General features: G+C 40.1%; 1 protein-coding gene across 1 annotated transcript; it reads left to right on the forward strand.

The window, feature by feature from the left end:
- The first annotated feature begins 250 nt into the window (after positions 1–250).
- CUNH10orf53 (chromosome unknown C10orf53 homolog) lies at positions 251–25,689 on the forward strand. Its single transcript, XM_078151604.1, has 4 exons — positions 251–450; positions 590–678; positions 21,847–21,966; positions 23,094–25,689. The coding sequence occupies exons 1-4, from the start codon at positions 251–253 to the stop codon at positions 23,156–23,158; spliced, it is 474 nt and encodes a 157-aa protein (XP_078007730.1). The 3' UTR covers positions 23,159–25,689.
- The last annotated feature ends 1,200 nt before the right edge of the window (positions 25,690–26,889 follow it).

The following is a 26,889-nucleotide window of genomic DNA, read 5'->3' on the forward strand; positions in this document are numbered from 1 at the left end:
TCTGAGGCTCTATCCACTGAGCCACCTAGTGGCCCACCCTCTTCAGTCAGACCAAATTCACTTTTCTAACTGCCTCGTCTTGAACCAGGTCCACTAAGAACGCAGGGGCTTTTTCCGGATAAACCCTTGCCAAGCCAGGCCCTGTGGCCTCTCCTTGTACGGTGAGTCCCGAGTCCACAAGAGGCCCATTATCTCACCCCACCCCTGCCCCCGGCTTTCGGTCACCACAAACTTCATAAGTCCGCCTTCTATGACTTCATTAAGCAGGCCCGGACAGAAATGCGGAACCGGGCCCAGGCCTGAGCGTGGAAGCCCCGATCCTGTTCAGTCACCGGATTCTACTACACTCCTCCGGGGTCCCCTCTCGAGGGGTCTCCGCCCTCAAGCCCTCATTTGTCCTTGGACTCCCCCCTTCCCGCCCCCACCAAGTGACCGGAAGAGACTCCGCCCGTAGAAACCTCGGCCGCGCCCACAGAGGGGCCATTCTGTCCCCAGCCCCCCCCTCCTCCCCGCCACCGGTCTGCGGCCCACGCCGAGTCTGCGCCTGCGCCTGCTCCTACACCTGCGCCTGCGCGGTCTAAGATGCCAGGAGAGCTCTTGTCTTCTTGCGCTACGGTCCCTACCGCCCACTGAACCTGACTGTGGAACACCGCACCTTCCGCCTGCGGGGCCTGCTAAGTGAGCGCCGGCAGGGGGTGCACGGGGGAGGGGTTGGGGCGGAGGCGGGGCCCAACCCGTGGGGGGCGGGGCAGCATGGCCACGTGCTCCGGGGAGCTGGAGGCCGGGAAAGGCGAGGTCAAGTTCTTCTGCCTCCGACAAAGCCAGATGGGGGCCCCGGGAAATGCATTTAGTATGTTTGCCTCAGTGCCCTCATCTGTAAAAATGGAGATCGTGATAGCTCCTCCTCCCCCTGTTGTTGTGAGGCCCACGTGAGAATAGTTGTAAAGCTCTTAGCACAGAGGCTGGCGCACAGTAGGTGCTGTATAAATGCTTGTTTCCTTCCTTCTTCCCTTACCCCTCTCTTCCTTCTTTCCTTTTCTGCTTCCTTCTTCCTTTCTCTTTTCTTCCCTCTCTTCTCTCCTTTCCTTCCTTCTCTCTTCCCTCTCTCAGTTCTTTCTTCCCTCCCTTCCATCCATCCATCCATCCATCCTTCCTTCCTTCCTTCCATCCCCCTTCCCCACAGGACAGAATAAAAAGAAATGGGTAAAAGTTTCAAAGAGGCCAATTAGTAATATGAAAGGAAACTTGCCAACAATTGCAGCTGTCCCAGAGTGGAAAAGTCTGCCTTGAGAACTGTGGCTTCACACCCAGAGGCTAGATGAAGAGTCTGGTGTGTCATGGGTATGGTGTGGGTTGGACTAACTCTCCGCAGAGATCTCTTCCAACTTAATGATTCTGGAATTAATACAGCAATGTATCTATGCTTTCTCAACCTGTGTGATTCTTGTCTTATGTCTTTCCAAAAATCTTTCATGAAGAACTCCCTCAAATTGATAGAGCCTCCTAGGATTTTTTTCCGTATCAAAACCAGTTCTTCCATTCAATCAGACAATAAAAATTTAGTAAGTGCCTGCTACATGCCAGGCACTATACTGAGTGCTCAGAATACAAAGAAAGGTAAAAGAGGGCCCCTGCTTTCAAGGAGCTCACATTCTCAATGGTTTCATTTTAAAAGAATTTATTTAGTAATAATAACTGTAAGTCATTTCTGTAAATCATATGGTGATTTTCCTAAGTGCACATCTGACCATGTCATTCAGTTACTCAACAAACATCAGTGACTCCCTATTACCTCTAAGATCAAATTTAATCTCCTCCATTTAGTTTCCAAAGCCCTTACAACCAGTCCATAACCTGTATCAATCAATTTCCCATACTCTGGTCTAATACAGCTTGAGTGGTCTTGGTAGAAGTGTCAAAGAGGAGGTATATGAGAGAGATTATTGTGATGGTACACACACAACCCAATGACTGATTAGATGTGGCAGATGAGAGGAAATAAACAGACAAAAGTGACTCTTAAGGTTTTTTAGCTTACACGAGTCAGAGAATGGCAATGCCATTATAAGAAGTAAAGAAGCTAGAAAAGTCTTCAGAGCTAAGATGATAAATTTAAGATACCAAAGTAGTAATGTCCAAGGGGTCAATTTAAATTGAGAACTAGAGAGTTCTGGTCAAGATGATTGCCTGAATGGAGGCAGGCTGACCAGCTCCCCTACTCCTACTTCACCAAAACCTGAAATTTCTCCCAGACCAAATAATGATTAAGAAATCCAATCAGGAAACTAAATCTAGTCCAACCAAGAAGCTAAAGTAAGTGACTTCTTCTACCCCAAAAGTGTACAAAAAGGAATTCAGTAGCCCATAGATTATTGGAAAGGGGACCTCCAAAAAAGCCATCACCCAAGTAGGGAAACAAGGCAGCAGCCTCCACCAGAGGTGGGCCAGAAACAAGGACAGCCTGTAGGGTTCTGTGTCCAGAGGCAGCAGAAGTAGAGGGCTTCCACTAGAGAGCCTAAGGATGATTCAGAACTGACAACAGGGACCTCAGGAAACACCAGTGACCAGTGCCAGCATGGCTTTGATTGGGGACACTCCAGGACACGGAGGTTCCTTGCACTCTGCCTTGAGATACTATAGAAAGCCCAGACCTCAAAGATCAGGAGAGGGGTGCTAAACCTGGAAAGTGGGGATCAGCCCAGGAAACTAGGGGACCTTGGGCAAGATGAAGCTGCCCAACCTTCCCACCCAAAAATTCAGCATGGGATAGAGCCTGGCTATGGCACAGGGCCCTAATTCAGGAACTAAAGAAATGAGTAAGGGGCAGCTAGGTGGCGCAGTGGTTAAAGCACCGGCCCTGGAGTCAGAAGTACCTGAGTTCAAATCCAGCCTCAGACACTTAACAGTTGCTAGCTATGTGACCCTGGGCAAGTCACTTAATCCCAATTGCCTCATCCAAAAAAAAAAAAACCAAACCAAAAAAAAAAACAAGAAATGAGTAAACCGAAGGGGCAGCTAGGTGACACAGTGGATAGAACTGGTCCTGAAGTCTGAAAGTTGTTCACTCATTTTCAGTTGTGCCTGAATCTTCATAACCACATTTGGGGTTTTCTTGGTAAAGATATTGGAGTGGTTTGCCATTCCCTTCTTTAGTTTATTTTACAGATGAGGAAACTAAGGCAAGCAGGGTTAAGTGACTTGCTAAGGATCACATGACAGTAAATGTCTGAGGCTGGATTTGAACTCAGTTTTCTTTCAGTTTCCTTATCTGTAAAATAAATTGTAGAAGGAAATGGCAAACCACTCCAGTATCTTTGCCAAGAAAACCCCCAAATGGGGCTACAAAAAGTCTTACATGAATAAACAACTAAACAACAATAAACCAAAGAAAACACAAACAGTAGTTGTTTTTTAAATAGCCAATTGCGGAATATAAAATAATACTGCATAACTCATCACCCTTTCTACATATTACCAATAAAACCCAGCAGCAATAGATAGAAAGATCCCATTTAAAATAACTGTAGACAATATAAAACACTTGGGAGTCTACCTGCCAAGACAAACCCAGGAACTATATGAACACAATTACAAAATACTTTTCACACGAATAAAGTCATATCTAAACAATTAAGAAAATATCGATTGTTCAAGGGTAGGCCAAGCCAATATAATAAAAATGACAATTCTGCCCAAACTAATTTACTTATTCAGTGCCATATCAAACTACCAAAAATTATTTTATAGAGCTAGAAAAAATAACAAAATTCATAGAGAAGAACAAAAGGTCAAGAATATCAAGGGAATTAATGGGGGAAAAGTGCAAAGGAAGGGGGCCTAGTAGTACCAGTTCTCAAACTATCTTATAAAATGTCAACCATCAAAACTATCTGGTACTGGCTAAGAAATAGGGTGGTGGATCAGTAGAATAGATCAGGTACACAAGACATCGTAGTAAGTGACCATAGTAACTCAGTGTTTAATAAACCCAAAGACCCCAGCTTCTGGGATAAGAACTCACTATTTGACAAAAACTGCTGAGAAAACTTGAAAACGATATGGCAGAATCTAGGTATAGGCCAACATCTTATACTGTATATCAAGATAAGGTCAAAATGAGTACATGTTTTAGACGTAAGGGGTGATACCATAAGCAAATTAAGAGAGCAAGGTATAGTTTACCTGTCAGATGTGTGGAGAAGGGAAGAATTCATGACCAAACGAGATAGAGAGCATTAGAAAATGTAAAATAGATGTTTTTGATTATATTAAATTAAAAGGTTTTTGCACAAACGAAACCAGCACAATCATGATTAGAAGGAAAGCAGAAATCGAGAAAACAATTTTTAGAGCAAATAAGCCTGGTGAAGGCCTCACTTCTCAAATATATAGAAAGCTGAGTCAAATTTATAGGAAAACAAGCCATTCCTCAATTGACAAATGGTCAAAGAATATGAACAGGCAGTTTTCAGATGAAGAAAGCAAAGCCATCTATAGTCATATGAAGAAATGCTTAATATCATTTTTGATTAGAGAAATGCACATTAAAACAACTCTGAGGTACCACCTTATAGCTATCAAATTGGCTAATATAACAGAAAAGAAAAAGGATAAGTATTAGACAAGATACGGGAAAATTGGGACTCTAATGCATTGTTGGTGGAATTGTGAACTGATCCAACCATTCTGGAGAGCAGTTTGGAACTATGCCCAAAGGGCACTCAAACTGTATATCTTGTGATCCGGCAATATTACTATTAGGCCTCTATCCCAAAGAGATCATTAAAAAAAAAAAAGGGAAAAGGACCTACGTGCAGAAAAATATTTATAACAACTCCTCTTGTGGTGGCAAAACCTTTGAAATTGAGGGGATACCCATCAATTGGGGAGTGACTGAACAAGCTGTATATGAATGTAACAAAATACTATTGTGCAATGAGAAATGATGGGCAGGCAGATTTCAGAAAAATCTGAAAGGACTTACATGAACTGATGCAAAAAGAAATAAACAGAACCAGGAGAACATTGTACACAGTAACAGCTACATTGTATAATAACTATGAATGAATTAGCTCCTCTCAACAATACAATGATCCAAGACAATTCCAAAAGATTCATATTGGAAAATGCTATCCCCATCCAGAGAACAAACTGATGGAGTCTGAATACAGATTGAAGCATACTATTTTTTTCCTTTTTTCTTGGTTTCTTTTCCCTTTTGGTCTGTTTCTTCTTTCATAACATGACTAATATGGAAATATGTTTTACATGGTTATACATAAATAACCTGTATCAAATTGCTTACTGTTTTAGGAAGAAAGGAGAAGAGGGAGGAAGGGACAGAAATTTGGAACTCAAAATTTTTGTAAAAATGAATGTTAAAGGGGCAGCTAAGTGGTGCACCAGCCCTGGAGTCAGGAGGACCTGAGTTCAAATCTTGACACTACCTGTGTGACCCTGGGCAAGTCACTTAACACCATTGCCTAACCCAAAACAAACAAACAAAAAAGGAATGTTGAAAATTGTCTTTACGTATAATTGAAAAAAATACTGTTAAAAATGTAAAAAATTTTAAAATTGTATACCTAGAGATCCCACCAAAAGAAAAAGAGATTACCTTTATAACAACTTATAGGCAGAGATTTAAAGAAAGAAGGCAGATTTTCCACAAAGACTACATGAATATCTTAGAAGAAATAAAGCAAGAGGATTTTTTTTAAATGAAATAAAAGCTCTGGTGGAAAGACTTGTAAAGAAGAATAAATAACTTAGAACGGAAAGTAGTAGTCCTTGCTCAAGTAATGGACTTCCTGAAAACTAGGGTAGACCAAACAAATCAATGACTCTATGAGATAGCAAGAAATATTAATATACAGGATATACAATATTAAAAACAACCAACCAAGAAAACAGATCAAAGAGAGGTACTTGAAGAATCATCAGACTCCCTGAAAGCCATATTTTTTTTAAAAGAAATGGACATTTTATTTAAAGAAATCATAAATAAAAGCTGCCTAGATCTAGTAGAAACAGAGGGCAAAGTGAAGATAGAGAATCTGCCAATCACTTGCTGAAAGAAACTCTGAAAGGAAAAATCTAAAAGAATGTGTTAGCCAGAATCTAGAATTTACTTAAGAAAAAAGACTGCAAGCATCCTGAAAGAAGCAACTTAATGTCACAATCAGGATCACATAAGATATAGTGGCTTCTACTATAAATGAGAGGAGATTTTGTAATACAGTAGTCCGAAAGTCAGAAGAGATGGGCTTATATAACCAAGAACAACTTATCCAGGAAAGCTGAATCTAGTTTCGGGGTGGGGGGACAGAGGGAGAAAGGAAGGTGAATTGATTTTTAATGGATTAGAGTAATTTCAAGCATTAATGATGAAAAGAACAGATCTCAGTAGGAGCTTTGATATGCAAACACAAGAGTGAAGAGAGACTTGGAAAGAAAGGTAAATTGATTTAAGCAATTGGAGGGGGCTGTATAATGATGTGCTAACATTCTAATAGAGGGGAAAGAAACAAGTGTTCTTTCAGAAACTGAATGTCCTCAAAAAGTATTGGGGGAGTTAAATAAGAAAAACGGAGGATGTGTGGGTAGATTGATTCCATTCTGAGGATTTGAAGAAGGGAAGTAGAAGGGAGAATAAAAGGAATACATTACTGTAGAAAGAAGGAAGAAGGAGATGAAATTGCCACAGTTTGGCGTAGAAATATATCAAACTGAAGAGAGAAAACAAGAATATAGTGGCAAGGGTAGGGATGGGAGAGTTAAGAAGAAAGATAATCCCAGGGAGGGAAGTGTTGAGTGCAAAACAAACTTCCTGATCTTGGAGGGGGATTGAAAAGAAAAGAAATTTAATTAAAAGAACTAGTCTAAAGGGGAAGCCATAAATGCTGTACCAATTGTGGTATATGAATATAATAGAATATTGTTTTGCCATTGGCAGTAACAAAAGACAATTTCAGAGAATCCTAGATGGTATGAACCGATCCAGAGTAAAGTAGGCAGAACCAGGAGAACAGTTTTTACAAAGACCAGATTGTGAAGAACAACTTTGGAAGACTTAAGCACTCTGATCAATGCAGTGGCCATTGCATGCATTCCAGTCCAATTCTTTTTACTCTGTATACTATCTCTCTTGACAATCACATTCACTCCCTCCCATGGCTTCTCCCTTTGTTCCACCCCTGTGCTGATGATTCTCAAATCTCTCTCTCTATCTCCTAAGCTTCAGACCTACATCTTCAGCTGCATAGAGTATGTGCATACCTGAATGCCCAATCAACACCTTAAACTCAGTTCAACTCAATTGGTCAAAACCTTAAACTCAGTTCAGTCCAAAATTGAGCTCATTATCTCACCCTCTAAAACTTTTCCTCTATCCCACTTCATTATTTTTGTCTACAATACCAACATTCATCCTGTATTTCATGCTCACAATTTTGGGGATCTTTTTTTTATTCTTCTTATCTCTTGCTTCTCGTAGGCAATCAACCAGCTAGCAAGTCTTGCTGCTTCTGTTTATACAGCCTTTATCATTCCCATTTCCATCATCTTGTAACAGGTCCTTAATATCAAATTACCACCTGCCCAGAATGTTGCAAATCAGACTCCTAATGGCTCTTCCTGCCTCTACTCTTTTCCTTTTCCAGTTCATCCTTCATACAAATGCCAGGATAATTGAGTTGGCAGAGATGGCCTAGGACTGAGAATTAGCAGGGAGAGAACAACATAATCTCCAATAGGAGAGGGATTCCAGGTTGGATTACAGAGCAATGCTGAAATAACTAACCATTGGTCAAGCTGGAACATTGAATTAACTGAAGATAGAATGTGGATGATAGACTCATCAAGAGACCAGACATCACAATGAGCAAGCAAAGATCAAGAGAGAGAGATGGTAGGACAGGAGATTGTGATGAAATATGAAATGGATATTTAACAAGAAATATTTGCTAGTTTCCCTGCCTGCAGCTTTTCTTTGCCTAGTTCACTTATCTCCATCAGCTAATCCACTAATAGTTGCCAGTAGGCACTGACCCTTGAAAACAAAATCCACTCTCATTCAACTGACAGACAAAGCAAATCACTGTTGTTTCCCTTGGTGCACATCAGCAGTGGCCATTAATGACAGTGGTGGTTACATCTCCCAACATAGGGAAAGAAGAGAAATCTCCCTGTGTCTACCTCCTTACAATAACACGCAAATCACTGACAGAGGGTGTGAGATAACTTTTGCCAAGTGTTCCAAAAACTTTTTCTATTTTTGTTCAGTTAAAGAATGAGGTGTCGGGCCTCAAAGAGTCCTTCCTTCCGTAGGGGGGCTTAATAGCTTTAGGTTGATTTATCCAGAAGTTTAGCCAGAACTTTTACAAGTATTCCATTTCAGGGAAGAAATTTATCTGGCCTTTCTTTTCATACCCAACCTGTAGCAACTATTGAGAACCTGAAAGATTGCTCCTCAGTGGATAGTCATGACATTTAAAGAACAGTGGCTCTCTGATTAATGCTTAAAAGCTTGTTACCTCAAGTTCCTGTTACCTTGCCAAAGGATAGCCTTCCAACCTTGTGTGCATTCATTCCTCAGCAGATATAAAGATGGTAGACCTTTGCTATTGTTCAGTTGTGTCTGAACCTTCATGACCCCATTTTGGGGTTTTCTTGAAAAAGATACTGGAGTGGTTTGCTGTTTCCTTGACCAGCTCATTTTAGAGATGAGAAACTGAGGCAAACAGGGTTAAGTGACTTGCAGAGAGTCACATAGCTAGTAAGTGTCTGAAGTGAGATTTGAACTAAGGAAGATGAGTCTGCGTGACTCCAAGCCTGGCACTTACTTCCCCCCCAGCGGCCGATGATAGACCTTAAGAAGGTTAAAAATAGGTTCTTTTCCATGATACTGGTTTTTGTTTTTTGGTTTTTGTTGTTTTTTTTTTTTAGTAGCTGATCAGCTTATTATTGAGTGTCTGTCTACCAGCAACAGATTTATAGGATCAGAGATTTTGTACCCTTCCCTCCCCAAGATACCCTGTATTACCTTGTGTAAATATTGTATCTACCTAGTTGTGCACATGTTGTTTCCCTAACAGAATGTAAATGCCCTATGGATAAGGATCATTACTCTTCTATCTTTGTATCCCCAGTGCTCATTATAGTGTCTACACACAATAAGTGGTTAATTAATGTTGGCTGAACTGAATTAGAGCAGGCAGGGACCTTCAAGATTATGTTGTCCAGAGGTTCTTAACATAGGCTCTGTGGACAGATTTTAGGGGGGATTGGTGAATTTGGATGTGGAAGAGATCATATGTTTATTTCAACATAATTGTTATAATCCCATGTATTTTATTTTCAGCATCTTAAAACGTTATTCTGAAATGGGATCCATAGGTTTCACCAGACTCCTGATGTGGTCCACAGTACACAAAAGGTTGAGATGCCCCGATCTGTTCCAACCCTTTCATTTTACAGATGAGAGAACTGAATCCCAGAGAAATTAGATTTGGGTGTGTGTGGAGAGATAGATAGATAGATAGATAGATAGATAAATAGATACATACATACATACATACATACATACATACATACATACATACATACCATACATACATACATAGATATAGCATAGTAAATAACAGAGCTAAAATTTGAGCTTGTCTATCACATGCCCTTTCCATTACACAATAGTTGTCTTTCAGCATCTCCTCCCCTCCAAAAAACATCCCCAAATACTTGGGAATTGTATAGCTCACTGTCACAAAATTGAGTATTTGGAATTGTTCAGAGTTTTCATTATGTTTGAGATTCTCTGATATATGATTTTATAAAAGGGTAGGGAAAAGAGAAGATACTTATAAACATTTTTCCATACTGTGCTCTAATTTAGTTTAAAAAAATCGAAACCTTCCAGGCTTGGTTTTGATTATTCTACAGGTTAAATCATGTTTGCCATGTACAGAGTGCTCTCTTGCTTTAACATGAAAAGCCTATAATGATGCTGGTGTGATCATTATCTCCCCTCCCCCCCAACAGGATAATCAGAGTGTGGTCTACTTTATATTTTAATTCCTTCAGACCCTCGTTAGTGCATATCAAATTAGAGTACATTTCCAAGGGAATGACTCCAGTCACTGTAGGCAGCCACAAGGGGTCATGGAGACAAAAGGGTAGACCACCCACTTGCTACTTCCAGATATAATTGTACCTCTTCTCACCCTGTACTGTTGGAACTGTTAGAACCGAGGGTGTGTAAGCCCACAGGAACTGGTGCCTACAAAATCAGAGTAACTATACTTGTTTGTGTTTAGGGCAGTTTAAAAAATAGAAACTACTTTAATTCAACAAACATTTGTTAAGCAATTACTATGTACAAAGTACTGTGGTGGATGCTTGGAGTACAAAGACAAATCTGCCAGAGAAAGTAGCTTATAGTGTAGTGGGGAGTAAAGGGGGAAAGACTGACATGTACAAAAATAGCTCTGATGCCAGGGGAGAGTAATAAACACAAAAGAAAGTTCCAGTCAGTGTACTGTGACCAGTTTGAGTCACATATAATGATAAGATAATGATCAGCTGGTGAGAAATCAAGAAAAGCTTCATGGAGGAGGTGGCATCTGAATTGAATCTTAAAGAACAGGAGGGACTTCCACAGATGGAGATGGGGATGGTGAACACAGCACCCCTTCTAGCATGTTAATTGGTATAAACAAAGCTATGGAGATTAGGGAAAGGGGCAGGACAAGAATGGAGGACATAGAAAAATCCAATTTTGATGAAATGTAGAATTAATAATAATAACTAGCATTTATAATATATATCTTTCAGGTTTGGAAAGCAGTTTACAAATAATTCATTTTATCTTCATAAAAACCATGAGAGTTATGTGCTTTTAGTGTCTCCATTTTATAAATAAGAAAACTGAGGCAAACAGGGTTAAGTGACTTGCCCAGGGTCACACAGCTAGTGAGTGTCTGAGGCTGGATTTGAACTCAAATCAGGTCTTCCTGCCCGGGTCCATTGCCCTATCCTTTGTCAAAAAGGGCAGGTAGACAACAAGTTGTAGTGGTTCTTGAATGTCAGGATCATAAAGGTAGGCATTACAGAATAGTAAGGGGAGCTACCCAGTGTTTTGGAATAAAAGAGTGATGTCATTAGAGTAGTACATTTGGAAGATTATTTGAACTGTGGTGTGAAGAGCAGTTTTGAGAGAAGAGAGACTAGAGGCAGAAAAAGCAAATATGTCATTATTTTAGGAGTAAAGGGATGAAGATCTGAGCTAGGATAGTTTTCATAAAGATGGAGATGACAAACATGAGGGATAACCCTCACGTGGAAGCATGATCAATAGTACTTGGCAATTGATTGTATGTTGGGGATGGAGATGGGAGTGGGATTGAGGGAGAGGAAAGAGTAAAATATAATGGCAGGAGTAGCAGTAGGCACTGGCTGGGTCATTTAACTTCTGTCTGCCTTAGTTTCCTCCTCTGTAAAATGGGGATGACCTCCCAGAGTTGTTGTAAGAATAAAATGAGATGTTTCTAAAGCACTTTGCACTATATAAAAGCTAGTTGGTGGTAGTGGTAGTGGTAGTAGAGGTGGTAAGAGTAGTACTAATAGTAGTAACATCAGTAGTAGCAGCAGCAGCAATAATAGTAGCAGCAGCAGGAGTGGTAGCATTATAGTAGTAGCAGCAGTAGCAGTATTAGTAGCGACAGTGGTAGAAATAGTAGCAGCAGCAATAGTAGAAGTAGTAGCAGCAGCAGCAGTAGCAGTACTAGTAGCAGTACTGGTAGCAGCAGCAACAGTAGAAATAGTAGCAGCAGCAATAGTAGAAGTAGTAGTAGCAGCAGCAGCAGTAGCAGTACTAGTAGCAGTACTGATAGCAGCAGCAGAAGTAGTAGCAGTACTGGTAGCAGCAGCAGTAGAAATAGTAGCAGCAGCAGTAGTAGTAATAGAAGTAATAATAGCAGTATGGTGGAGACTAAAGTCAAATGGAGAAAAGGTTGAGGAATGAGTGGGGTCATGAATTGGAGGCGGAGAGTCACTGGTTAGATTGAGTTATTGTCTTTACCAACCAAAGTTGGATGGCCTACCTTACAATTTTCCTATGCTGTTAGAACAAGAAGAGACTTTAAAGATCTAGTCTAGGGTTTATTAACCTTCTTTGTGTCATGGACCTCATGGCAACCTGGTGAAGCCTATGGATCCTTTCTCAGAATACCTTTAAATGCACAAAATAAAATATGCAGGATTACAAAGGAAGCCAATTATATTGAAATACAGATATGAAAATATTTTTTAAAAAATTAAAAATGTGGGGCAGTTAGGTGGCGAAGTGGGTAGAGTACCAGCCCTGGATTCAGGAGGACCTAAGTTCAAATCCAGCCTCAGACACATAACACTTAATAGCTGTGTGACCCTGGGCAAGCCTAACCAAAAAAATAAAAATAAAAATGTTCACAGACACCTGGTTAAGAACCCCTGATTTAGTCCAACCCCTTCATCATTTTGCATATGAGGAAACTGAAGCCCAGAGAGATTAAATGACTCACATTGCATACAAGAGGCCATGTTGGAAGCAGAGCTCAGTTCTTCTGACTTCCACTCCAAGTCTTGTTCTACTATGCCAATGGATTTGATTTTTTTTTTAATAAATACACACATAGTCCATCACAGATCTGTACCAGAAATCTTTCCACCTTAGTAAGACCTGCCAAGAACCTGGATCCTACTGACATAGCCTTCACAAACACAGGGCCCCATGGTAGGCCTCAGAGGAATACTTGTAGGGGAGTACTGAACCGAAGAGTTCAATAAAAATAAATACACATTTAGGAACCTGTCACAAATGTGCCAAAGAAAAAGGCCTTGAATTCTTTCAAACAATATTTTTAAATGATTTTTTTTATCTCTTTTGATTTTTCATTGCCAACATTTCTCCCTGTATCCTTCTTCCTCTTCTCTCCCAGAGTGACATCCCTTATGATGAAAATTTTTTTTAATTTTTTTTTTTTAAAAAGAGAGAGATTTGAGAATCAACAGCACAGAGATGGTCATTAAATCTAGGGGAGCTGGTGAGATCACCAAACGAAGCAATATGGAAAGAGAAGAGAAGAGAGCCCAGGACAGAAACCTGAAGAACACCTCTCATTAGAAGGCATGATTTGGATGAGGATCTAGTAAAGGAGACTGAAAAGGAGAGTTCAGATAAGTAAGAGAAGAGCCAGGAGAGACTGGTGTCCCAAAACCCTAAACAGAGAGCTAACTGGAGAACTCAGGCCAGCCAGGTGAGAAATAAGGAGGAGGATCACAAAGCTAAGAAGCTTCAGAGGCAGAAATCACTGTGTCCTGACTCCAAGTCCAGTTCTCTGTTCAGTATGCTGCCAGCCCTTTGTAAAGAAACGTGAAAAGAAGGACATCCTATTTCAAGCAAAGCTGGAACTCCTACTGAAAAGTCCAGACCCTCATAGGGGCTCAGCATTGTGAAACCTGTTAGTCCAGGGACATCAGCATCAGAAATGTGAACCCTAGGGGCCTCAGGGTTGCTGCAAGTAGTTTAACTTGAGATTTCAAGAAAGGTGAAGTCTCATCTTATCTAGATAGCACTAAAAGGGTGGGGCTACATTCTGTAAAAGAGGTAGATCATCCTGATCAGAAGCATTTCCTTGAGTGGAACTGAGTCTTGATCTCAGTTGCTGCAGGAAAGAAGCTGGAGAGAGAAAAATAACTACCAATATGGAAATAGTCCAGAAACTGCAGGGTGAAATCACCTGTAGAATCTGTAGTACCTGCTTTTCTCAGCCAGTCACCATGGACTGCAGACACAGCAGTTTCAAGCGTGTCTCTCCAGTAGCTGGACAGTGGAAACCATGCCTTTCTCTTCTCCTGATTGCAGGCAGGTTTCCCATGTCAGAGAACTCCCAGTGCTTGATATTAGCCTGGAAAAGCTGACTGACATCAGTAAGCAGCTCAGCTTGCTTTGTCTGCAGAGTACTGAGCCAATGTCTCACTCACAAGGACGATGTCAAGTTCTTTTGTGAAGAGGACCAGACATTACTCTGTGTGCCCTGCTGCCAAAAGCCACAGCGTGGGGCTCACAAACTCTCCCGTGTAGAAGAGGCTACTCACAGTTATGGGGAGAAGCTCCAGGAGAGTCTGAGCCACCTGAGAAAGGATTTTGAAGAAGCCAACAAACTTCTCTCTCAGGAGGAGGAAGAGATGGAGAGACCTTTTGTTGGTTGGAGTTAAATGATTACGGGAGAGTATTCCCACTGCACCACTTCCTGATAAAGGAAAAATATCAGTGCATAGAAAGGTTGAAGGAAGAGCAAAGGACCAGCAAGGACAGAATATCCCAGCATATCCAGACCCTTCAGGAAATCATGCTAGAGCTGCAGGAATCAAGTGACAAACCCAACATTGAGCTGCTGCAGGATGGCAAGAAGCTGTTGGGAAAGAGTGAGTCAGTGTTGTCCCAAAGGCCCAAGTCTGTCATCCCAGAACTGAGAGAATATCCCATCACTGGGATGATAGACATCCTAACAAATTCAGAGTGGACATCGAATGCATCCTGAATCCACCAGTTCCTATGTGACTGTTTCGGAGGATCTGAAGAGTGTGAGGGCTAGAGAAGGCTGGCAAGTAGAACCCAACCATCTTGAGAAGTCTGCTTGTCATCATGTCTTTGCTCAGGCAGGCACTACCTGAAGGTGGATGTGACACAAATACCTCAGTGGAAACTGGGGATCCATACCACCCACTTGAGGACAAGGAGCCATGACTCATATGCATCTCTTTTCCTGCTTTGCTGTGTGAAGAAGGAAGATCATTACTATTTCCAAACCTATCCTGGATCATTAAACCATCAAGTGAAAGGCCCTGTGCCCCGGGTCGGGGTATAGCTGGAATATACTCTTGGCACTGTCTTATTTTACAATGTTCTCCAAAGCTCCCTCATTTTTAGATTCTACCCTATTCCATTCACAGAGTCTGTCAGGCCCATCTTTTCTACTGGCCCTCCACTTCCAGTAACAACAGCTGCTCCCACGACTATCTGTCCAGTTGACTCTCATCTTTGTGCTTGCTGCTATTCATCTGTCTGAGCACACCAGGCTGCCTGGCTGTGGTCCTTCAAGGGTACCACCATCCCTCCTGTCATCCAGGCTCATAATCTAGGTGTCTTCCTTGCCTCCTTATTCTTTCACCCTGTGCCCCCCATATCCAATCTGTTGCTGTCTTATCAATTCTACCTTCAAACCATTACTCATATATGCCACCTTCTCTCTTCTGACACTGCCACCACTCTGGTGCAGGCCCTCATCACAACACACCTGGATTATTACACTATCCTGCTACTTGTTCTTCCAGCCTCAAGTCAGTCCTCATTTCAGACCATCCTCCACTCAGCTGACAAATTTATCTTCTTAAAGCTCAAGTCTGAACATGTCATCCCAAAATTCGATAAATTCCAGTGTCTCCCCACTACCTCCAGGATTATAAAATCTGTTTGTCCTTTAAAGTCCTTCGTAAGCTGTCCCCTTCCTACCTTTCCAATCTTTTAAACAATTTATTCCCTTCTATATACTCTGTGATTCAGTGACATCCTTGCTTTTCTGCAAACAAGCCACTCCATCTCCTAACCCCAGTTATTTTCTCTGGCTCTCCCCCATGCCTTGAATTCTCTCCTTCCTCTCTCTATCTTCCAGCTTCCCTGGCTTTCTTCAAGTCCTAGCTAAAACCTCACCTTCTGCAAGAAGCCTTTCCCAATCCCCCTTAATTCTAGTTCCTTCTTTCTGTAATTAGCCCCAATTTATAAGTATGTGTGTATATGTTTATGTTCATATGTGTATGTATATATATGTCCATATGTATAGCCATATATGTGTATGTGTGTGTGTGTATATTGTTTGTACATAGTTGTTTTCAATTTGTCTCCTTCATTAAATTGCAAGCTCCTTGAGAGCAGAGACTGCCTTTTGCTTTTCTTTGTATCTCCAGTGCTTATAGGTACTTGATAAATGCTTATTGACTTGACTTGTGTGTTGTTTTCCTGACCACTTACTTCATTTTGCCTCCATTCATATGTCTTTTTATGCTTCTTTAGATTCATCGTAATATCCCAGTGTTATTTACTGCAGTGAGTTTAGCCATTCCCCAATCCATGGGCATCTTTCTTTTGTTGTCCAGTCATTTTTCAGTTGTGTCTGATTCTTCATGACTCCATTTGGGGTTTTCTTGGCAAAGATACTGGAGTGGTTTGCCATTTCCTTCTCCAGCTCATTTTACAGATGAGGAAACAGAGGCAAGTAGGGTTTTTAAATGCTGCTGTAAGTATTTTGGTGTATATGGAGCCTTTTGGGGGAAATGTTCCTCCTTGGAGTCTATGCCTAGCAATGGAATCTCAGGGTCAGAGGGTATGGAGGCCATTGCTTTTATTTAAAAGTATGTACAATTCTCAGAATTCTCTGTTGCTGTCTGTCCTTGAGGCTACCCAGCTGAAAATAGCTGCTGAAACCGATCACACAGCCCCTGGTGCTCCAAGAGAGCTCTCTCGCTAATTGGAGTCTTTGCTGTGTCACTTTCTGAAGTTTCTCTCTTCAAAATAAAATTAAAATTCTGCAATTAAATATTTCACAGTTGGAGTTGGTTGTGCTGAACTGATCGAAAGATGAAGTGGACACATGCCAACATTTAGACAGGGCACTCGTCACAGTAATTAAATACAATTAATTGGCACATTTGTCTACTTTTCTGAAAGCAAGATAAATGAAATGTGGGGATTTTTAAAAAACGGACAAAAACAGCTGCCTCTCTTTGACTTCTCTTTCCAGTTTAATCACTTAGAGTACCTTCTTAAGCCGTAGTGAATCATCATTATTTAGCTGAGTAAAAAGTATTAATTTATGAGTCACAGAACCCAACAGAGTGTCATGCACCCAGTGAGTACTCAGTGAATGTCATTTGGGGATGGTCATTCCATTTTATAGATGAAAAAATCTGAATTAGAGAAATAGAACCCCTTGAATCACCCTGGTACAATCATGCAGTGTGGTACAGTAGAGAGTGCTGGATTTGAAGCCAGAGGAGCTGAGTTCTAATTCTGTCACTGCTCCTTATTACCTGTGTGACCTTGTGCAAGTAATGGAATCTCTCTGGGCCTCAGTTTCCTCAATCTGTTAAATGAGAGAGCTGGAATAGATGGCCATGCAGGTTCCTTCCAGCTCTAAAGCTGTGAACATGCAATTTTCTTAGTTGGTGATAGAATTAGGACTAAATGAATGTGATTCTCCTGACTCACATTGAAATTTATTTAATTTCAAGTAGTGAGTCCCCTGTCACTGGAAGTATGCATGGCCTCTTATCAATGATATTGTAGAGGGGATATCTTCATGGTTCTGGCGTGGGTTAAAGTGAATACTCTCCCTCCTCATCTCTGCCTCCTGGCTTCCCTAGCCTTCCTTCAAGCCCCAGCTTCTCCAGGAAGCCTTTCCCAACCTTTCTTAATTCTAATGCCTTTCATCTGCTAATTGTTTCTGGTTTATTCTGTGTGTAACTTGTTTGTACGTAATTGTTTGCATATTGTCTCCCCCATTAGACTGTGAGCTCCTTAAGAGCAAGGACTACCTTTTTTTTTTTTAACATTCACCTTCTATAAAATTTTGAGTCCCAAATTTTCTCCCTCCCTCCTTTCCCCCCTCTGTAAGATGGTAAGCAATCTGACATAGGTTATATATGTGCAATCATGTAAAACATATTTCTGTATTAGTCATGTTGTGAAAGAAGAAACAGTTTGCAAAAAAAAAATTACAGTTTGTAAAAGGAAAAAAACACAAAAAAGTGAAAATAGTATGCTTCAGTATGCATTCAGATGCCATCAGTTCTTTCTCTGGATATGGACAGCATTTTCCATCATGAGTCTTTTAGAATTGTCCTGGATCATTGTATTGCTGAGAAGAACCAAGTCTATCATAGTTGATGACTGCACAATGTTGCTGTTACTGTGTACAATGTTCTTCTGGTTCTGCTCCCTTCACTTTGCATCAGTTCACATAAGTCTTTCCAGGTTTTTCTGAAATCTGCTGAGCAGGGACTGTCTTATGCCTTACTTTGTATCCCTGATGCTTAGAATAGTGCCTGGCACATCGTGTGCACTTAATAAATCTTTATTGACTGACTGGATAGAGAGCTGACTTTGATTCCAGGAAGACTTGGGTTCAAATCTTGACTCTGACATATACTAGCAATATGTGACCCTAGCCAAGTCACAACCTCTCGGTGCTCGAGGCAACTTTACAAGACTTTATGTTGCTGAAAAGGAGCCAACCTTTCTATCCATATTAGCAGAGAGAGTTTTCTCACCTGGAAGTTCACTATACCAAGGAAATAGCAGGCCAGTCCTATCCCAATTAAGCATCTACAAGGTAGAGAACACTCTTCTAAGAACTAGGATTATATACACACACACACACACACACACACACACACACACACACACACACACATATACACACACACACACATATATAGATATAGATATATACCTCAATTTTTCCTCTTTGGGTGCAAAGATGTTCATTCTTTTAAAAATGTTTAAGAAGAAAAAAGATGAAATAGTCCAGTCCCCCTTCAAGTCCACTTTTGTCCCCCAGACATTTTCTATACAAGAGGCTGAGTGTAAAACTTCAAGTATTAAAATAGTTTGTACATGTAGAAAGAACAGCAGCAAAGTTATCAGACTATCCAGGGGCAGCTGCCACATGGATGTAGGCTATATATTGTGGTTTTGCTTCTTGAAAGAATTTTTTTTTGTTATTTTTACATCTAACAAAGAAAAAACCAAAAAAAAAGAGGGTAAAAATTCCAAGGCGATGATCTTAACATGCAAAGATGTCCCTGGGATTTCTTCTTTACACTTATTTTCTTTCCCCTCTCCTTCCCTCCCGCTTACATTTTCTGTAAAACTTGAAAATAGAAAGCAAAAAAAACCCCTCAAATGTTGTAAATCGTGCAATTAAAGTTGATTACCTATAAATGTGAACTTTTGATCACTGTATAGAACTGTTAAAATTGATTTCTTATTACCCATTGTTAAATAAACTCTGTGAGACAGACAAAAAAAAAGAACTAGGATGGATACAAAGTTGAAATAAGATACAGACTTCTGCCCTCAAGGAACATATAATCAAGTATCTAGATAAAGTGAAATATGTATGCTCCTACCCAGAGATGCTAATTTTGTTTAAAAAAAAAAGTAGCAGAGTCTAAAGTTACATAGCCATCCTTAAGAAGGCCTTTCAGTCAGTTGTTACCATCACCGTTGACTTGAAAAGCCGTTCAGTATTTGGCACTTCCAAATTTAAGATTTAGTCATTTTTTAAGGGCAGCTAGGTGGTACAGAGGATAGAGTTCTGGGCCTGAAATCAGGAAGACTCAGATTCTTGAGTTCAAATCTGGCCTAAGACACTTACTAGCTGTGTTACCCTGGGCAAGTCAACCCTGTCTGCCTCAGTTCCTCAGTCTGTAAAAAGAGCTAGAAAAGGAAGTAGCAACATCTGACATGACTGAACAACATTTTTATTTGAAAAAAAAAAGCACACCATTAATTAGATAACTATACTGGTATATAGAATAACATACACAAAACACACACACACACACACACACACACACACACATATACACACACACACATTTTAAGAAGAAAATAAAAACACCTGTCTCTTTGTCTATAAAAATAATAGGTTTAGACTGACGCTGAGTGAAGTGAGCAGAGCCAGAAGTAACAGTCAGGAGTAACAGTAACAGTCAGGTTGACTGACAATGACTAACTTTGATAGACTTAACCCTTCTCAGCAATACAAGATCTAAGACATCTCCAAAAGTCTCATGATGGAAAATGCTATCTACATACGAAGAAAGAACTATGGAGTTTGGATGCAGATCGGGGCATACTATTTGCAGTTTTTTTTCTTGTTTTGTTTTCTTTTGTTTCCTCTTTCTTGTGGTTCCTTCTATTGGTTCCTTACAACATGACTAATGTGAAAATATGTTTAATAGGAATGTATATCTATAGCCTATATCAGATTATCTGCCGTCTTAGGGAAGGAAGTGGGAGAAAAATTTAAAACTTAAAAGCTTATGGAAGTGATTGTTGATAAATCAAAATAAATTAATAAAAAATAAAAATAATAGGTTTAGACTAGACCATCTCAAAAGTTTCTTCCAGCTTTAACATTCTCAGTTTTTCTTGAGTAATCTATCCCTTTTCCTTAAAAAAAAAAAAAAACCACCAACAGTTTCACTGCCTCAGAAGTCTTATCTCAGCCAAGAAGAACTTAAGAATAAATTAAAGAAACCAATTTACCATCAATTCAAAAAGGAAGAAGGGACAGCTAGTCAGCACTCATGCCCTTATTTCTGCCTAGGTACATGTCACCTCATTCCTTACTACTTTCCACCTGCCATTACCCTCAATGGGAACTCCTGCCTTGTGAGGAAATTCAAGCAGTGTGCATTGGCTACGGAAGCTGCCAGGTCCTTTTTCTTTAGACTAAAGGGAAGTTCCAAATTTCCAAAACTGAGACTTGAAAACTTAAATACAAACACATTTAAAACACTTTTAAAATAATTCACAAATCATTTTCCATTTCCTTCCCTCTCTCACAAACAGCCAACATTTTTGGTGGCCTCCTTCAAAGTAGTCTTTTGCTTTAACGTCCTCTACTAGAGAAATATCAAAAGAAAGAGATTCTAGTTAACTTTACCACTGACTGTTGTATAACTCGGAGTGACTCACTGTTCTTTGGTTAATGGGGCTGAAGATTTCAAATACAAATGAAAGTTGCTGACGATGATGCTGGTGGCATGATCTTCCCCAACATGTCCATTCCTGTTTCAGAGTGAAAATATCAGGAAAAGAGGGATAATTACAAGAAAACATATAGTATTGAAAAGTCCAAAGAACTTAATTTTTATATTCTGGCAGTTTTTCCTAGATGAGTAAAATATAAATTGATTATAAAGAGCATCTCAACTACAAAGTTTGAAGGTGAGAGTGAAAGGGCTGGCGTTTAAGCCTGGGCACAAGAAAGCTTCAATAGGCTCTTAGCTGTCAAAGCATTCATAAAAGGTCATTTTTCAACAGTTATTATGAAGCGGCTTGGTATTAACTTGGAGAGAAAGCTAATCTCACCCTAAAGCTGGGTTCATAGCCTTTTCAGTCAAGGTTTTTGTTCAGTGCTCCTTAGGACTCTATCAGGATTCAAGCTAAGTCTTTATTGATTTTGGCACCAGAAGCTAGGTGTTCTGTATGTGTGTTGGGGGTGAAAGGGAGGAGGTGGATGGCAGAGCCTACTGTCAGTTTGGGGAGTCAAGATTTGCCCAAAGGACATAACCGAAAAAATAATCCAAGTAATCACCACCAGTTAAGGAATGTCCATTATCATGTTAGATATGAGCCTAGCATAGTGAATTCAGCAGCCTTGAACAGACTGAACTGAATTGAATGTTAACCTGAAATAATTTTTGATATTTTGTTATGGCTTGGTTTTATTTGTTTTTTGGTGTGTTTTCAACACAAATATATTAGCTCATTTTCATAGAATGCCAGAGCTGGAAGGAGCCATGAAGATCATTGACACCAACTGTCTCATTTTAGAGATAAGCAACTTTGAACCCCCACAAGGATGGTGATTCACTTAAGGTCGTATGGACAGTGGCAAGGAAGAGCTAAAAGCTGTGGTTTCTGGGGCCTTCCAACCACAGCTCTTTCTACTCACCAGTTTGTCATTCATAATAACTTGAAACGATTTCATTTCACCTGGTGCATTTCCTCTTTTTCAGCTGTATTACAAAGAGCCGGATATCCTGTCATTCTGCAGCAGATAGATGATTGGAATGCCCTAGAGCTCATGGTGAACGGTGAAATTGTTTTTCAGTGCAAAATTAGCGACTTGGACTTTGGTAAGTCCCCAGTCAAGACCTAGAGAGCCATTTTCCCTCTTGAAGATCGCCTCTGTATTTATTAACATGGAAATAAGGGCAGCGTTTCCTACTTCAGCATAAGTGAAGGGTCACTCAGTGTATTTTAAAATCAATGCCAAATTCAAGTGCTTTTGTCACATTGCCAGCACTTCAAAGCCATAATGCATTACAAGCACTCAGAACAGAGGGATAGGAGCTGGGAGGTATCTTAGAGTTCCAACTTCTTTGTTTTATACTGAAAGGAAAAGTCAATTGCCCAAAGTCATTCAATGAGCTTTAGTAGTGGGCAGAGCTGGGACTAGAATATTATGGTCTCCTAACTCCTAAACTGAGGCTCTTTCTACTACAGCCTACTATGAGTTGCAGTGATTTCTTCCAGAATAATAGAAATCTAAGAGTTATTTTTAATGCTGTCTTTAAAAAAACAAAACAATCTCAGTTTATGTGTGAAGACTTCAGATGATTAGTATTGTATTCCCATTCCTATCCTCTCAGATATCCACCAATCAAAATCATCTTAATTATTATCATAACTAGCATTGATATAGCATGGCATTGTACTAGGCACTTTATAAATATTAGCTCATTTGATCCTCATAACAACCCTGGGAGGTAGGTTTTATTTATCCCTGAGGCTAGGCTGCCTCCCGTGATGCCCCTTAGTACTTATGGTACCCACTCTAGCCTATGGCTCAGTGCCTTGCACGTAGTAGGAACTCAATAAACATTTGTTAAACTGACTCTGGCCTCCAGAGGTATAAGTCCATTTGAAAAGCATAACAAGGTTTGCTAGGATAATTAAAGGCAATATTCCAAGGAATATTCTATTATAAACTCAATTGAAGGACTTATTCTAACATCAGAGATTACTTCTAAAGAAATTCTGTCCCAAGACTACATGTGGCCAAACTTAGTCATTTCTCAGTGTCATGAGCTGAATTTAGAACTTTGGCAGTCTCACTAGTGATCCTGCTAAAGATTAGTAAGTACTACATTCATCCTTCTAATTATTTTTAGAAATCCCTTTGTAAGAGAATTTAAACGGTTTAATAAAATAATACTGAACCGTGTAGAAAATTAACCGACTGAATTTTTTTTTCCCCTAGGAGGTGATGGCAAATTAGATCCACTGTGTGAAAAGGCCAAGCTAGCAGTGCTATATGCCTACTAATGAAACTGCCATATTTCCCCATCCATGAGCATCCCTCTTGGCTTGGAGTGATTCCTAACCCCTCGAATGGCAGAAAACAGATAGTTTGATTGTGGAGATAAAAACAACTCACTTGGCACTTGTGAAGCTGCAGGATGTGGTTTAGTCTCTGGACGATCCTAGGTTGTGCAAAAGAACTGAAGAACTTGGTGCAAAGTGTTTCTAACCGGCTACTGGGAAACCCAGTACATCCATCTCACACCACAAATAATAATAATAATGATGATAAAAGCATTGTGCCTCTTGCAGAATCTCTCAACCCTGACCTGTAGGGAGAATGGCTACAATTGTGGACTACAAAGTCTATCAACTGTAGCATTGAGCTGAAGGAAAATAATTAAATACTGTCTAATAACAGCAACCCCATCTCCCAATGATAATGTTTAGTTGCCAGCAGCTGTGAAGAATCCAGTCCATAGTAAGGAAGAAACTGGACAAGTATAAAAATGAAAGATTTTTGAAGCTAGAATTTAGTTCTTTGAAAGTCTAAACATAAAACTCAGAATTCTGAGATACTCCTTTTGCCCCTACAGATTTAATTTAGGGTCAGATGGTGAAGGACCTTTTAATACCAGGCTATGTAGTTTGGAATTTATTTGGTAGGTAATAAGGAGGTTTTAAGCAAAAAAAAAAAACATGATCAAAGCAGTTCCATAGGAAGATTTGGTGGGATACAAAATGTACCCCAGATTTGGTGGTAGTAGTGTACAGAGTACATTGCAGATAAGAGAAATTAGAGACAGGACCATGTAAAAGGCTATTATAATTGTCTAAGCATGAGGTAATAGGGGGAGAACTAGGGCAGTTGTAGTGGATATAGAAGGAAAGGGTACATATGAGAGAAATTATGAAGGAAGAATTTATAAGGCTTGGTATCTAATAAAATATGAAGGCCAACATGTTAGGAAATTCAGGGAAATGTTTTTATGACTGGGATTTGGGGACTCTCTAGGGTTGATCAGTCCCCACAGATTAAAAGGTAAGGTCTGAAGATGGTGGGCATATAAGAGTCAGCATAAGTTTATCACTCCCTAGGTTTGAGTCATGGAGGCCAGTCTGCTCCAGAAAGACATTAGCCAGAGGAACTGTCTTCTTCCTATAATACGTTTAACATGTGTTCATATTGCAAAATAACCAACTCCCTGCTCTCATTGGCCGTCTCACAGTACAGAATTCCTGCATTAATCTGGGCCACTTTTGCTTTGGAACCTCAGCCATTATCTTTGTACTCCAAGTCTTTACTTCTCCTAGACACCAACTTTGCCTTTGGAAGAGTGTGACTAGGGTTACAAGTTTTTGAAGGGCTGACATGTGTAAGGAAGGGTCAGATTTGTTCTGCTTGGCCCCAGAGGAGAGATGGGTACAGGCTGCCAAGAGGCAGATTTAGGCTTCGTGTTAGGGAAAGCTTCCTAACAATTAGACCTCTCCAAAAGCAGAATGTGTGGCCTCAAGAAATCAAAGATTCGTATCACCAAGGGGAGGGGAGCTGCTCTTTAGAATGCTTTGGACTAGAGGACCTCTGATGTCTTTCCCTTCCAACTCTGAGATCCTGGAATAATTGAATTAGTAATGTAAAATTATCTAAAATTAATCTGTCAGCTAAAACAAGAAAATTACACGCTTTAGGTCATTACTACAAGCAAGCAGGTGTCTTAGAAGGGGAAAACTGAAAAGATCCATAAGAGGAAGAATTGGAAACATAACAAATCTTATTCTTTCTTTAGGGAAAATAACAACTAAAATGTGGCAACAAATGTGGAATGAACAAAGATTTGATATATAGTTAGTGTAGAAAATAATCATACCAAGAATGTTTTGTTTGTTACCATTTTGGAATCATGCACTAATTCTGAAATTAATGTCCATAGGCATTTAGTCAAGTGAGCTGTTTTACCCATGGACTTCAAATTACTTTAGGAATATTTAGAAACACATAATTCTTTTTCTAGTGGGGGAAACTGAGGCTCAGAAAAATGCAGTATTCTTTAGTTCTCATTTCCAGTTTTGTATAATGTGCAAATTTGATAAGCATACCACCTGGCTTCATCCAAGGCCTTAATAAAAATATTTATTTGAACAGGGCCAAAGACAGAGTCCTAAAGCATCCTACTAGAAATCTTCCTTGGGACTTGTATCAATATTCAGTTGATTCTTTCATTCAACCAGTTCTAAATCTACCTCATTAAATGATTGCTTGTCACTTCTTTAATACTGTTTGATATCCTGATGGGTTTTATTAAATGCTTCATTAAAATTCAGGTATACTTTTGTGACACTTTTCTTCTAATGATTATGTGAGGCCTTTTCTGATTTTCCCATTTTTTAATGCCTTCCCCTCAATATTACTTTGTATATCGTGTATGGTTTCTTTTTACTCTCATTGTACATGTTGTTTACTTACCACCTCCCTGAATAGAATATAGGCTCCTTGAGGGCAGGAGTTGTTTTGGTTTTGTATATCTGGGGTACAGTAAGCACTTAATAAATGTGGAAAGAATGAGGGGAATCTAGTGTGGTTAATAGTGCTTGTTACTTCCCTAAGTGCTCCCAATCTACCCCATTACTAATTCATTCTCAAATTTTTTAAATAGTGATTTTATAGTTTGAAAAATTCCACTTTAGTTTCCCTTTTGAAAATTGGTATAGCATTTGCTTATCTTCAGTCCCATGTTATCTCTCCTGTACTCCATGACTTCCTCAAAAATGTCTGACAAATGCGTTCCTGGAGTATATTTTCAGGGTGTTGGATATCATTTGGCTGGGTCAGGTGACTTGAAGTCGTTAAGAATGGCTTGAGCCTCTCTCACTGCCCATCCCCTTCCTCATTTATCCTGAGTTTCAATTATCTCTTAATGATTTCAGTTCCATCCTCATTCTGAACATCATTCTCTTTGTGAGAGAAGTGAGCTATAAACTGAGTGGTTCCACCTCTTTGGGTCAGCTGTTCTTATCAGCCTGCCCACCCCCAGCCACGGCTCATTCTCTTTCCTGACCTTATCGTGGCCTCCCAAGTGTGCCCTCCAAAGGGGGCATCGCTAGCTCGTTCTGGTGTCTGTAAGCTTAAAATTAAACCCTGCCACGTATTGTACTCGGGTGCACCCCACCCCATCCATTCAGCTTTAATTAGCGACCCCATCATGAGCTTGCTCCCTTCCACCATTTCCCGTGACTCCAGGGACTTGCTCTCCATTTCACATCTTTTTTATTAAACCCTCTAGCGTGTGCAATTGAAAAACAACATATGATTGCTGAAAGCTTTTAAGCCAGAATGGGTTTGGCAGAAGTCCCTAGGTTCTCAGTCTGGCTCCCTATCTAACCTCAAGTCACAGCGGTCACTGGATCCTGTCACTCCTGAAAGGAACTTCAGCGCCCTTCCATTTCAACTTCACTATCTTACGAATGAGGAAACTGAGGCCCACAGAAATTATGTGACCTGTAAGCCTCAAAGGTGGGATATGAACCGAGATCCTCTGACTCCAGAGGCAGTGTTCTTCCCATTCTCAGTCTATCTATGATTCATCGCCCATCTCTCATAAACGAGGTTGCTTGAAAAACTCCAGCACATGCAGAAGATTTGATCTGACAGTAGAATTATTTTCAGCCTCTTTCCCTACTAATGTCTAAATAAGCCTTGATGCCAAGAGACACATCAATCTGCATGAAGGTTGTTCAAAAATTGAGTTTTCAAGACT

Source organism: Phascolarctos cinereus, unplaced genomic scaffold (assembly GCF_003287225.1).
Source record: "Phascolarctos cinereus isolate Bilbo 61053 unplaced genomic scaffold, phaCin_HiC Scaffold_3;HRSCAF=262, whole genome shotgun sequence".
Classification (NCBI taxonomy): Eukaryota; Metazoa; Chordata; class Mammalia; order Diprotodontia; family Phascolarctidae; genus Phascolarctos; species Phascolarctos cinereus.

Excerpts from the sequence above, each read along its gene's own strand:
- CUNH10orf53 (XM_078151604.1), top strand. The coding sequence starts at position 251 with ATGACTTCATTAAGCAGGCCCGGACAGAAATGCGGAACCGGGCCCAGG. Across the intron at positions 679-21,846 it reads CCGCCTGCGGGGCCTGCTAA|CTGTATTACAAAGAGCCGGA; the intron begins GTGAGCGCCGGC and ends CCTCTTTTTCAG. Across the intron at positions 21,967-23,093 it reads AATTAGCGACTTGGACTTTG|GAGGTGATGGCAAATTAGAT; the intron begins GTAAGTCCCCAG and ends TTTTTCCCCTAG.